The sequence below is a fragment of the Ambystoma mexicanum genome, chromosome 2p, assembly GCF_040938575.1.
Source record: "Ambystoma mexicanum isolate Mex_15411 chromosome 2p, UKY_AmexF1_1, whole genome shotgun sequence".
NCBI classification, from domain to species: domain Eukaryota; kingdom Metazoa; phylum Chordata; class Amphibia; order Caudata; family Ambystomatidae; genus Ambystoma; species Ambystoma mexicanum.
Window position 1 is genome coordinate 101,102,070 of NC_090923.1, and position 12,317 is coordinate 101,114,386.

General features: G+C 37.3%; 1 protein-coding gene across 2 annotated transcripts in view; it reads left to right on the plus strand.

Moving 5' to 3' along the window:
• The window catches only part of CELSR3 (cadherin EGF LAG seven-pass G-type receptor 3), a 968,624-nt gene extending 956,685 nt beyond the window's left edge, over positions 1-11,939 (plus strand). For both annotated transcript variants that reach the window (XM_069643335.1, XM_069643336.1), the window contains one exon: positions 5,680-11,939. In XM_069643335.1, coding sequence (XP_069499436.1) covers positions 5,680-5,707 — 28 coding nt within the window. In that variant the 3' untranslated portion in view covers positions 5,708-11,939. The remainder of the gene's footprint in view (positions 1-5,679) is intronic.
• The last annotated feature ends 378 nt before the right edge of the window (positions 11,940-12,317 follow it).

A 12,317-nucleotide genomic window follows, 5' to 3' on the forward strand; every position in this document is an offset into this window, starting at 1 on the left:
GATCACATTTTGTATAATGATGTTCTAAAAAAGGCTGCTGATTATTTTAAAATTGACACCCAAGGTGGACACTGACTTTGTTGATGATATTCTCAACAAAAAGAAACAAATAGGGCAGTATGTCAAACTATTGTAAACAGTTAAAAGGAGGTTATTAACTTCCCTCTCAATTCCAGCCCTAACCAGGGCTGTCAATCCTCATATAAGAAAAATGCTTTAGTGTAAGAAAATCCTTTAAGCCAGCGCCTACAAATCCATTTTTTATCCAAGGTCATCTAAAACCAGATTCTCTGGTGGTTACTACTACCCACTATAGAGCTTGAACTCCTTTAGCCACTTGTGATGCTGGGCCATACAAGGAGAGTTAAAAGATATACGCACTAGGGAAGAAAGTAGCTACTTCAGCTGCTTTCCAAATGCGAATCGCAAATAATACTTCCCTCATGGCCAGATATAATAGAGCTCAGTGGGACCAAGTAGATGACTTTGCAAGCGGCATCCATCAGCCTCTCAAGTTGGAGCGACTTAAAGCATTATTTCAAGGCAAGCAAACAGCTAACACCATTATTATTATGGGATTAGCATGAGGTTTCATGGATGGGTAGGATCATGGCGCCTTATATGACCCTGGTGCTGAGATTTTTATATGTATTCCGGACTTTGGGTCTCGTTACGAGGTTGGAGGTAGCCTTGCCGGTTTTACCGGCAAGGCTACCTCCAAACTCGCATCCAGGTCCGGCACCCACGAATGGCCAATTACCGGGCTATTCCGGCCCAGCCGGACCCAGTAATTGCCCTTTCATGGATGCCGGGCCCGGTACATCCCCATTACCCTTTTGAGCACCATAGGGCTCAATGGGACTGGGGAGGGTGGTAGCAGCGGTACCGTTAATAATGATTCCAGTGCTACCATCATGTTCTGCTCGTGGGTGCCGGTATGGCCACCAGGTCAGACTTGGTGGCTGCAAGGGCACCCGCGAGCAGAACTCCTAGTATGGAGGTACCGTAGCAACGGTGCCGGTAGCGATACCGGTGCCGTTTTTGCATTACCGCCATACTTAATGAGGCCCTTTGCCTTTGAGGAGTTCTTTGCCTAAGCTTTTCTTTTTTTTAACTCTTTTTATTGATTTCAGTTTGTAACATTAACCCTCACTACTCATATACATAGCATAAACATTTCAACCAACCCCATCATCATCACATTGAGGAATAGAGTCATATATATAGGGGGAAAGAGAAACCACGCATTCTGCTGAAGATTATGTTGCAGAGTCAGAAGATAGTGAGTTTAGAGGTGCCGGATATTACAAAGTATTTTCTGCCAGCACAAATAGCACAGTTGTTTGACTGGGGTGTAGAACCGGGACTGAAGGGCTGGAGGGATGTTGAAAAGGCAGGTACGCCCCTACCTTTAATGCACTTACCATTTCTGAGCATTAAAACTAGGGTGGCGCGGGGAGATCATCTTTACGCAACAAAAGTTTGACTTGAACACTGGGATAGGGTGCTGTGTTTAATTGGTGTACCTCCAGGACTTGGACCTCTTTTGTCAGTTTTACACAATGCTGATTTTTCTCCAGGACTGGCAGGTACATTTTTTTTTAACTCTTTTTTTTATTGGTGTACCTTATTAAAGTCAAACACAATTATACAACACATAAAAATGAATCATAAATTCATAAAAGCATGGTGTATGGTACAAATAAAATACATGCATTAAAAAAAAAGCAAATATGAAATGGCTTGGAGGATGAATATACAATTAATTCCGAAGGCGTAAAGGGAGAAATAACTTGCAGACCCAGGTTAAAATCATTTACGACAGTAATTCACAACTTGCATCTTTAAACTTGACTGTAGGTCATACAAAAGAACAATATGTGAGTCACTGCCTTTTATTTCATCAGCAGCACATTTCAATTAACAAGTACAATCTTACTAAGCATGAGGTATGAATGCACTTGGCTACTTCTAAGACTACGTGTGTTTTGTTAGAGTTTTTAAAAATAGGCCAGGACTTCTATTATAGCGCGCTCTCCTGCTACTCTTAGCAGAGGCTTTATATATTGTTGTCTCAAAGCATTAAAAATGGGATACAAAACATAAAGTGGCCCATGGTTTCCTCCTCATGATAGCATAATGGACAAATGCCTGAGCCCCCCAAGCCCTATGATTTTGTAAATGAGGCAGATTATAAGCAGATCCACAAGCCTCTGATGTCAAACATTACTTCTCTGTAATCATCTTTCTGATGCTTTGCTTCGATTCACATGCGCCCACCCATCTGCCCTCTTTGGGAGTAGAAGGTAACATAGTCAGCGTGTCTCCACATGCATTATTCACTATACACATAATGCAACCTCCGGTCAGAAACAAAACAATCTGAGGACATTGATGCGTGAAGGATCATGGGTGTTGTACACATCACAGCAGGGATAGTATTTCATACACGTTCTGTCGCTGTCCCATTTCGAAATAGAAAATAAAGTCATGGAATACTCTGCACCAACTACTAGATGTTGGCCTATGCAAAGCATGTGGATCCAAGCAGATACATACATCAGAAAGACAATTACAGGTATGTAATGTTTGCCATATATTGTAATTATCACATTTTTGGGTTCACAAACAAGCAACACAGGACATTATCCCTAAAAAAAAATAAGAAGAACTTTACACTTGCACATTATCAAAACCTAGAATACACATACAAATTATTCTCTGATAGGTTATCATTCCAAGATAGATAGTCTTCGTGAACTATAGTACTCTTTCGAAAATACCCTTATGAGAACGACAAATATCACAGAGGGATCCTGCACACTAGACTTAGTGCTCATTTAATTTCTCACAAATCTCACCCTAATATTAAAGTATTTGGAACCATGAACCATACTTATGTATTGGGACAGCATCAGGATTTACAGGCAAGGATATAATAACTGTGGCATCTTCACTCCTGGGTTCCTGCTTTCATTTCCAGAGGTGATGTTTCTTCTCCCATATGTAGAGATCCTTACTGGGTTTGGGAGCTGCACAGAATCTTAGTTTGTATCACATGGCCAATCCTCAATGAACAGACATCCATACATAATTATGGCATCAGTCAGTATCATACATACATTTAAAACAAATCAATAAAACAATAACAACATTGAATTCAAACTAGAACATGTCATGCAAGTCATCTTAAAATACAGAATAAATATAATCTCCTAAAAAGACCTGTGTCTCAAAACGATAGTAGTATCTTATGTGCAAACACTCAAAAATGCCTTTCTTCTTAGCCAAGCTTTACTGAAAAGGAATGCTACACTTAACGTGATGCTATTAAGCTCAGATTTACAAAACACCTAAGAGAAATAAAAATAGAAAGTGATATTCATCTTCTTTAGTTCCTTGACAGAATGAACAATCTGTTTGATTCCCCACTTTTCAATTCCCAGTAAAAGCATGCAATGGCAATATGCCTATCCAAAACTTTGAATACAGTGATCTGGCATTTAAAGGTTTGATCCAATCCAGATACGTTTGGATGTTGTGCTAGTCTTGATATCAATTCACTAGATAAACTCCTTATGTGAAGCTGTTATAAGCTTTTACACACGAACCAATCAATGTGGCCATTTAATTACATATTGTTAGAGGCAGAAGCTATTGAAAGTTGATTTTCACAAACATAATTCAAATGTAGCTCCTTAATCTATTTAAACCAGCTCAGAGATAGTACTTCGTCTGGTCCAATACATCTGAAACAGCATTCCTCAGAAGCCACCAAGCCACTGGAATTTCAAATTTTGACCTAGTATAACAATATTCTGATTTTGACCTCGTAATTTAATACAGAGCCAGCCAGTTCCACATCTAAAGGAATAGATGACGTACTACTCTGGATAGATACGCTGTAACCTTTTAAAGACCTCATCTTCTTTTACCTAATATTTTTGGATGCAGAGATGTCCCCATATTTTAGCCCCATATTTTGCTGTAGGCTACGCCTGTACTTTATAGGCTCTCGCAGTCTGGGAGACCACCTGCCCCCAAAGAATGTAGAAAAAAAGGCACACCATCACCTTTTCTAGCTAGGACCAGCACACTTTGGCTGGTTGTTCTTTCTGCCTTGAGGTGCTATCAATATGTATCACTAAGTAGTGAAAGTAATCTGCACACCTAGTTTGTTCACCTGCTAAAACTGGTGTTCATTATTAATACAGACTTCAATGTCATATTATGCAGTTTTCTTAGCGTTTCTTCTCTAAACCTCTTAGGGTACAAGCTAAACTAAAGACATCCAATTCCTTCTGTGATCCCATTGAAGTTTTGGATGATAATACTGCATCATCATTGACAACTAGCATCCTTATTCCTTCTGAACTCAAAATCGGGGCCTCAGCTTCCACATTTGAAATATTCCGGGCCAAACCATTTGAATATCAGAAGAACAAAAGTGGAGAGGGGGGTAAAACCCTATCAGACCCCTTTTAATACAAGGAGTCGATATGTGTTTGGATTCTTTGAAGTAAACTAAATTTAGCAAATAGACCAATACCTATTCAAAGTATGGTGGTAATGATAAAGAAATTGTGTTTAATACTGGCTAATTATGAAATACTACTCATTATGAGTTGCGATCGCATGGCATATTTTCCGCATGAGGTCAGTAGAAAGTACTGAATGGTCTAATAAGGTACTTTGTGTAATTTTTTAAAGTATACTTGTTCCAGTTTGGAGGTTTATCTTCTCCCTGTTGCATTTTGAGATATATTTACATATATTGCTTGAATGGATTTGCAGGACCATGTGTCGAATGTGCCACAAAGATAAGTGCAGAAAACAACACATTGCATTTCCTGCCAATTTGCCTAGCTGTCCATTATCAGCATGCTACAGCATACACAATAGAACAACTATATTTTTTACCATTGACCTCAAAGCCATGACCTTCTTCCAAGCCAATATGGAATATTTGATTGTGTTTTATATATACATTTCCTACACGCCTCACTCTGCAAACCTATTCTCTGCATGTGTGGTGACAAGTAACAAGCATACTGAGATCCCTTTATAGATCGAATATGGCAGATAATTGAAAGTATTCAAAAGGTCAAATAACCTTATTTACGAGGATTTCAAACAACAAGATATTGCATTCTTAAATATGATGCTTTTTCCTAGCAACCTTTTGTTGTTCCTCCTGCCCTCCCACCCCCTTATCGACTCTCTCTCACCCCTAGCCTACCTCCCGCCCTTCCACCATCTTCGCTCCAGGCTTGCTTTCTCTTCAGTACACCACCAGGTACGGCTGAAATGTAGCAGATGGATCCAGAACAAAGACTGCACTTGAATATCTGTCTTTCTCTAGCCATCATCCACAGAGCAGTTCCGTTCTCTGTGCTACTTATCTTTGCACAATGGGGTAGTCGTTAGAGATGTGCATACGATATATATATAATATAACAGCTCACTCATTTTGTAGATACATACAACCACATCTTTTGAAAATTGTGTTCCTGTGGTGTTGACCTCTGGAGTACGTGGTCAAGCTGGTGTTTTGCCTAAAATGTCCTACTTTGGCAGTTCATCACAGAGAGCATACATTTCTTTATATCTTTCACAAGTCTAATATTTGAAGTTATAAAATATTCCATCTGATCAATCATTTCTGTTTCTTCAATACAGAGTTGTGAGAAGTGAGGGTCATTCGTGAGGCACCACCAGTGTTTGTGCAGATAAAGTAAGTGAGTGCCATTTCCTCCTGGAACAGTTGCCAAGAGAGGTCCTCAGGCCGGGCAGCTTGAAACAAAACCGAAAGAATGCAAGACACAACCAGACATGGGATACCGTTGATCAGAACAAGGAAGGGAAGAGGTCTTGGCAATGTACAACAACCTGCAACTCCGACCTCTGACTACAAAGAAAGTACCCATCAGCGGATCCCTCGAGGACTTACCTAAGCAGTCATTGACCGAGGGCGACAGTAGTAGGTTCCTTAGGGAAATGCTCATCAGAGCTAGGAAGAAAGCAACAAACAAACTTTTTTATACATTTTGTATCTTTGTAATCAGAGATAAAAGAAAATATTTCTATCATTATTTTTACCAAGTTTGTGTCAATATCATGGTGATGCCAGTACTGTTAACTGGACAAGCAAGGTCATGACGTTCAATCGGGAGTAAGAAGAAGCGAACCATACAGGGAAGGGCGCAAATGGAATCGTTTTGTATGCTTTTTACAAGGTTCAGTGGGAAAAGTGGTTTCATCAGGAGTATGGTCACCTTGAAAGAACCAATGTGCCATGTGACGGATGACATTCCGATTTCTCTTCCCATGTCTCAATTCAGTGTTATGTTTTGGTTGGATGCGATGTCTTCTGCAGATCCACGTGCTTGGGATACTTGTTTACAATGTGCTCTGAACAAGGAGTGATGATATAATAAAAATGTGCATACAAATACTCTTGCCACGGTCCACATACAGTAAGTCTGAAGATGGTTTTATAGCATAGTCTCATGTGTTTTAAAAAGATAATGGCTGGTTCCATGTTCTCTGTGCATTAATATTCTCTTACTGTATACGCAACACAGGCCTGGGAACAGTTGGCCTCCCCACCAGTTTCATTGGACAAAATAATGCCTGCATCCCGCTACTGTAATCGTAAATACAGTAAATGAACATGTGCCTAATTGGCTATGCACACCAAACACATGCTGCAGTGTCAGGCAAGTTGCCACCCCATAATTATACACATGCTTTACAAAGGTTGGTCTGAATCACTTGTAAAATTGCAGAGTCCTATCTACTGAGGGGCTGTTGCATTAGTGTTTGCATTTGTTTCAGCATGTCCAGTTAGCACCAATCCCTGACCGGCACAGCCCGCAATGTTATTTAACTGTAAGGCAAACACTTCTAAAAACCTTCAGAATTTCCCTGCATAAATGTAATTCCACATTAATGTGCACACCTTTAAATTCAGCTATTTATTACCAAGCAGATGTGGCATTTACTCTCTACTACGCTCTAGTTCTTGGCCACCTCAACTATTAGTAATCATTAAAAATCAACTATTAGCAATCATTAAGTGTAAAGTTGGGTTAAGATTTCTATGCATTAACCTCCCTCTCCCTACTTCCTGACTCAGGGGGCAGCAGTATTAAAAAGAATAGGTTACTGAGCAACAGTGGAATTAAACTCATAAGGTTAGTGGGTACAGCATCTTTCACCAGGTCAGATTTGTCACACACAACCCTCCTGCCTTAAAGCAGGTGTTTCTATGAGTTGCTCAGTAGTGTCTAAATATATATTAATTTTGGAAGTTTAGGTATTAGCTACCCAGGGAGGAGCAGGGATACCAAGGCAGATGAACTGAAATTAATTGCAAGAGTTTCAAGGACTCCAGCGATCATTGGTACAGTTGCATATTGCCCAACATGCTTCTGGGACCTAACCAACTTGCTAGACCAATATTATTAGCTATTCTTAATCCCTCATCCAACATTAATGTGCACGGTATATAAGAATATTGGAAGGTTGGCAGTTCTGCTGCATACATGCTACACACAATGGCAGGATGTGATGGTGTATTTGATCTTTCTTAATACGTTATCCTACGTCCCATTTACATCTGATTATATTCGTTGTGCCACATTGTATTCTTACCTTTGTGCCTCACAATATGAGAATTTAAAAAAAGTAGTCTTCCAACCAGTATGTAATCTTTGACACATTCAACACTCCTTTCCTTATGCTCACCCTTTCATCCTTCTTCATTCATCTGGATTGATGCTGACATTCTCTGGACAGTGATGTCAAAACTATTCTGACAATCTCTATTCCAAAAACAAATATTGCAAAAAGAATTACCTAGGAGTCGCTAATTTTAGCTCTAACACATAACTTGAAAAATTCAATGGTACTAAAGATTTCACTTTAAAATATATAGGAGTATTGCATGAATTCCACAACATTAAGAGACCAAACATGTTGAACAATCTCAAAATAGCTGTGGAAGTGCAAAGTAAAGGTAGACATAATTGGAAGTTATATACATTCAGTGGGGTTATTAGCAGGACTGGTTTCTAAATGAAAAGCTGGCAAGCATGGCTATGTAAACCGTTATCCCAGGCTATTGAGCTTGCTTGCTGTTGCAAAGCTCACAGCATTCAACTCAGAGCATCCCCTTTAGATTTGATGCAGATTCCCAACCACAAGTATGCATGAAGGATGATATAACTTACATCTTATGTATAAGGAAATAGCTAGCAGTTTCATTTGGCATACTTATTGACGTACACTTTTGTGGCTAAATGAACTTCCCTATAGCCCACCTTAAATCGATTAGTGCATTACTTGGAGAATCCAATCATTTTGTGGAAAGTACAAAAAGGTATTTTTTTTATTTTCACTGAGCATACTTAAGTTATGGGTCATAGTATACTTCATGAAGACTAATTCACCATTCAACTTAATTTATATCTATGTAACTGTATACAAACTCGTTTAATTATTCATCATCCATATACATCATATTTTACATTCATATCACTACACAGACATGAGTCCCTGAAAAGTAGATAGAAACTAAAGTATAGATCATATATGTTTATATTTAGGCTGTATTGCTGAGAGTTAATTATCCCCTTTGCATACTGCTATTACAGTTATAAACAACATCTAAAAGCTTTCATATTATTATGAGGTTCTTTTTTTTACAATATAGACTTCTGGCAACCTGGACACACATGTCAATTCATGTCATGTATGGAGTATGGTGCACTCAATATATACACTAAATAAAATAACAACTAATAAGCAAAATATCTGGCAGATGAGAGGACAAGGGGATTTCTTCTCTGGATATGTCTATTGTGTGCCATGGTTCAGTGAAGACTTCAAATTCACCAATATTTTCTATTATGAGCACCTCTTGATCCACCTCGAATGATTACATATCATATTTAAAAACATTGTTATTAACCTGGTTATTCTGATGTGCGCGTGGATACAGTAGGGTCGCCACCTGTATCATAAGACAGTCAATGCATTTTCATGGGAATTATGCACATTGTTCTTCAGCCTTAAACAGTCCAGTTTAAGACACATTTCTAGCAATTATGCTTCTTCCAGTTATTGGCTGAATTTTATATAATGAAAATGAATATGACCCACCTTGCAGGGGTAATTCATCCTGCTCACCATAAATGAGTGAAAAGAAATACATTCCAAGCATATCTGACAAGGAAATAAGAGAAACGTCTGTCTCTAAAAAGTCTTACATGTTTACAACATTAACATTTTGTAATCTTTCAGTACTGCCAATCAGGCATGCAGCTGAAAACAGAAAAAAGTGTAAACTTTATAAATGTTAGATGCAAATCATGAAATAAATTAAAATAAATGTTGGTGCCAGTTTCAAAATGCTGACTTTAAAATGTTGGTTTCCCATGTGTTACCTTCTGAGCTCCACAATTATGTTGTATAGCCAAATTGTTTACATACTTTTTTCTTGTATATACATTTGACGCAAATCTATTTGTTACACTTATTAATATAATTATTTATTTTCATGGTGTGTTGGATTTGTTTTGTGATTTGATAATATCCATGCAATTTATCACAAATGTCTTTTAATTTATTTTTTTAAATATGCATTTTATATGTTATAAGTTTTCAGAATTTATTTTCTTTACAATTATTTTATTATTTTATTGACAAAATGCTGCATTGAGGATTGAAGACTGTTTTTTTTACTTTTAGTTTTGGTAGAGCAAACAGTACAGATTGTGTGTTGGCACATGTCATCTACAATTTTGAGAGAATTGTTCAATGGGGCTGGTTTTACAGCTTCAAGTGCTTCTCAAAGGGTCTTTACAGGGCTACTCCAAAAAACGTGTTTCAACAACCTATATAATGTTTAAACCAAACAATTGACTCATCCCAGTCTACAATTGAATGTTTTCCCAAAGTTAAAGGTTCCATTGCATTTTCTAAATTAATCTGCCTATTTTGTATTCACTTGTATGTTATATAGTAAATGTACGATTTGTATTTATTCTGGCATGGTTTAAAAGAAAATAACATATTTCCCAAAACTCAATAGTGATTGTTAATCACTCAATCCAATAAAGATGTTGTTTTATACGCAGACTGATACGTTAGGTTTTCATTGGTTTCAAAGTAGTCAGATTTACCGAAGACTTCTATTAAACAGGTCTAGTACAATAATAAAAAAACATTTGTTTCCCATTTGAACAGGCACACATATGTAACAACTATTATTGTACGGAATTCTTTGTTTCAATATTTATTGCAGATATTCATTTCAGAAACTATGCATACTGAATTAATTATGAGTTAATCTGGATAAAATATTGTTTTCCTTATAGCAAACAGTACTTGGCAAAGCCCACTACATCTAAATGCAGAGTGCAATATAAAAGTGTTGTCCGAGGCCATTAGGGACCGACTTTAAATGTATGCTATGGCTTAAATCCAGAGCTTTGTTATGAACATCTTAAATATATATTCTGTATATTCTGGAGAAAATTTAATTAAACTGAAGATGTTTGCTAACACCGCTTTGGTCATAAACATTTGCTGCCACTTGCCATCATTGCTGCAAAATTGAATGAAAATAGTATTGATACTACAAAATATCAAGTTCAACAAAGTGACAGGTAAACCACCAAATATCAAGTCTCTGTTTAGATCAATTAAAAGCAAAAGTGTTGAGCCTACTGGTTTTTGAAAGCCAGTCTAGAGTGTTTATTCTTTTGCTGAAATGTGTTCATTTAGAAATTTGGTTAGTTTGGCTTGAAAGATATGTTCCTATTTTTGCAAAAATCAATACATATTTCAGTTTATTTTAAACCTGTAAATATGTCGAGTGGAGATTGAATTTTGCAATTTCTAAAGGGCATCATTGGATACAATAAGAAAGCCACACAGTTTCACACTGAAGATATGTAATTGGTTTTCTTGGAATAGTTTCAATGCTTCTGAAACAGGCCAACATATTATCAAATGTGATGTTTGCCTGGTGACCAGGAGATAATGTTTTTATCATTTCTCAAATAACACTCTACCATCTGCTATTAGTGCCTAATAAAAAGAAAAATAGTGTCAAATAACATTGTAGGAATTTTTATGTTAGGCCTCTCAACCTTTTATTGGCAGGGTCGGCTACTGTATTTAAAGCTAATCTGCATCAAAAATATGCTGTACAGCAATTTACCTCCTTCAATAGTTCAAATTGAACCGTATGTTGTAAACCTAAATTTGGTCAACATCAAAGTTTGCACATGTTCAACTACTGCCTAAAATGCACTCAATGTTTAAATGAGTTATGTGTTGTATTCAACAACGAATACCCCTTCTTATTAATACACACTGCCATATTATTTGAAACACTCATAGTTGCCAAAAGTTGGAACTTTGAAATCAATGCCAATGTTATTAATTATGTGCCAAAAAAGAGAAAAGAAGTGTTGTGGAGGATCATACCATGTAGGCTGATAAGCAAGACATGCCCATAAAATCTGTGAGAGTCTGTGCCCTTCTTTCCCAGTGATACCAAATTTGTACAGCTGTGATGATAACCAGGATGGGAAGAACTTTGAATATTCAGTATGTGCCCAATAATGTGACTTTGCATGACGTCACTGTAGACTGATATCATCAATGAATGTTCACCAACACTGACAGCACTGGCTGGGAGCTCAGAATGTACCTAAAAGTTGAAAAAGGAAGGGATTGGAACCTCTGCCTTGCTCTATACTTTGTTAGTTGTTCTGCAAAGGGATGATTGTAGTACTGTGGGATAGACTGTATAGACAACAGTTTTGTTTTTTATCTTATTTTGGTAAAATGAGTTCCTTTCCTCTTCATGTAAAATTGTACAATGAAAGCGCCAGATTTGACAATAAAATTCTAGAAGAAATGTCTTTTTTTGTATATAGTAGAAATGCCTGTTCTACAAGTGATTCCTTTCTGTCTTATTGGATTGACTTGTTGAAGTATTTTACTTGCATGGCACCACACACTTAAAGGTAAAGAAGGTACATTGCTCAAGCAATCCTAAGTATAGAAGAAAGTTATGAAAAAAGAGAAGGATGAGTCAGGTAATAGAGAAATTTGAGATTTTTACAAAATTGTGGGGAGCTGCTCCGATCATAGACACAATTAATTATTAGCAGGATGATAGGTCAAGCTCAACATGCCAATCTTTTGAGCAGGATGTTATTTGAAATGGGCTTGAAAAACTGGTTGGGTAGACTTTACAGTTCGTACAGATCAATAGTGTGCCACCAGTGAGTAATAAT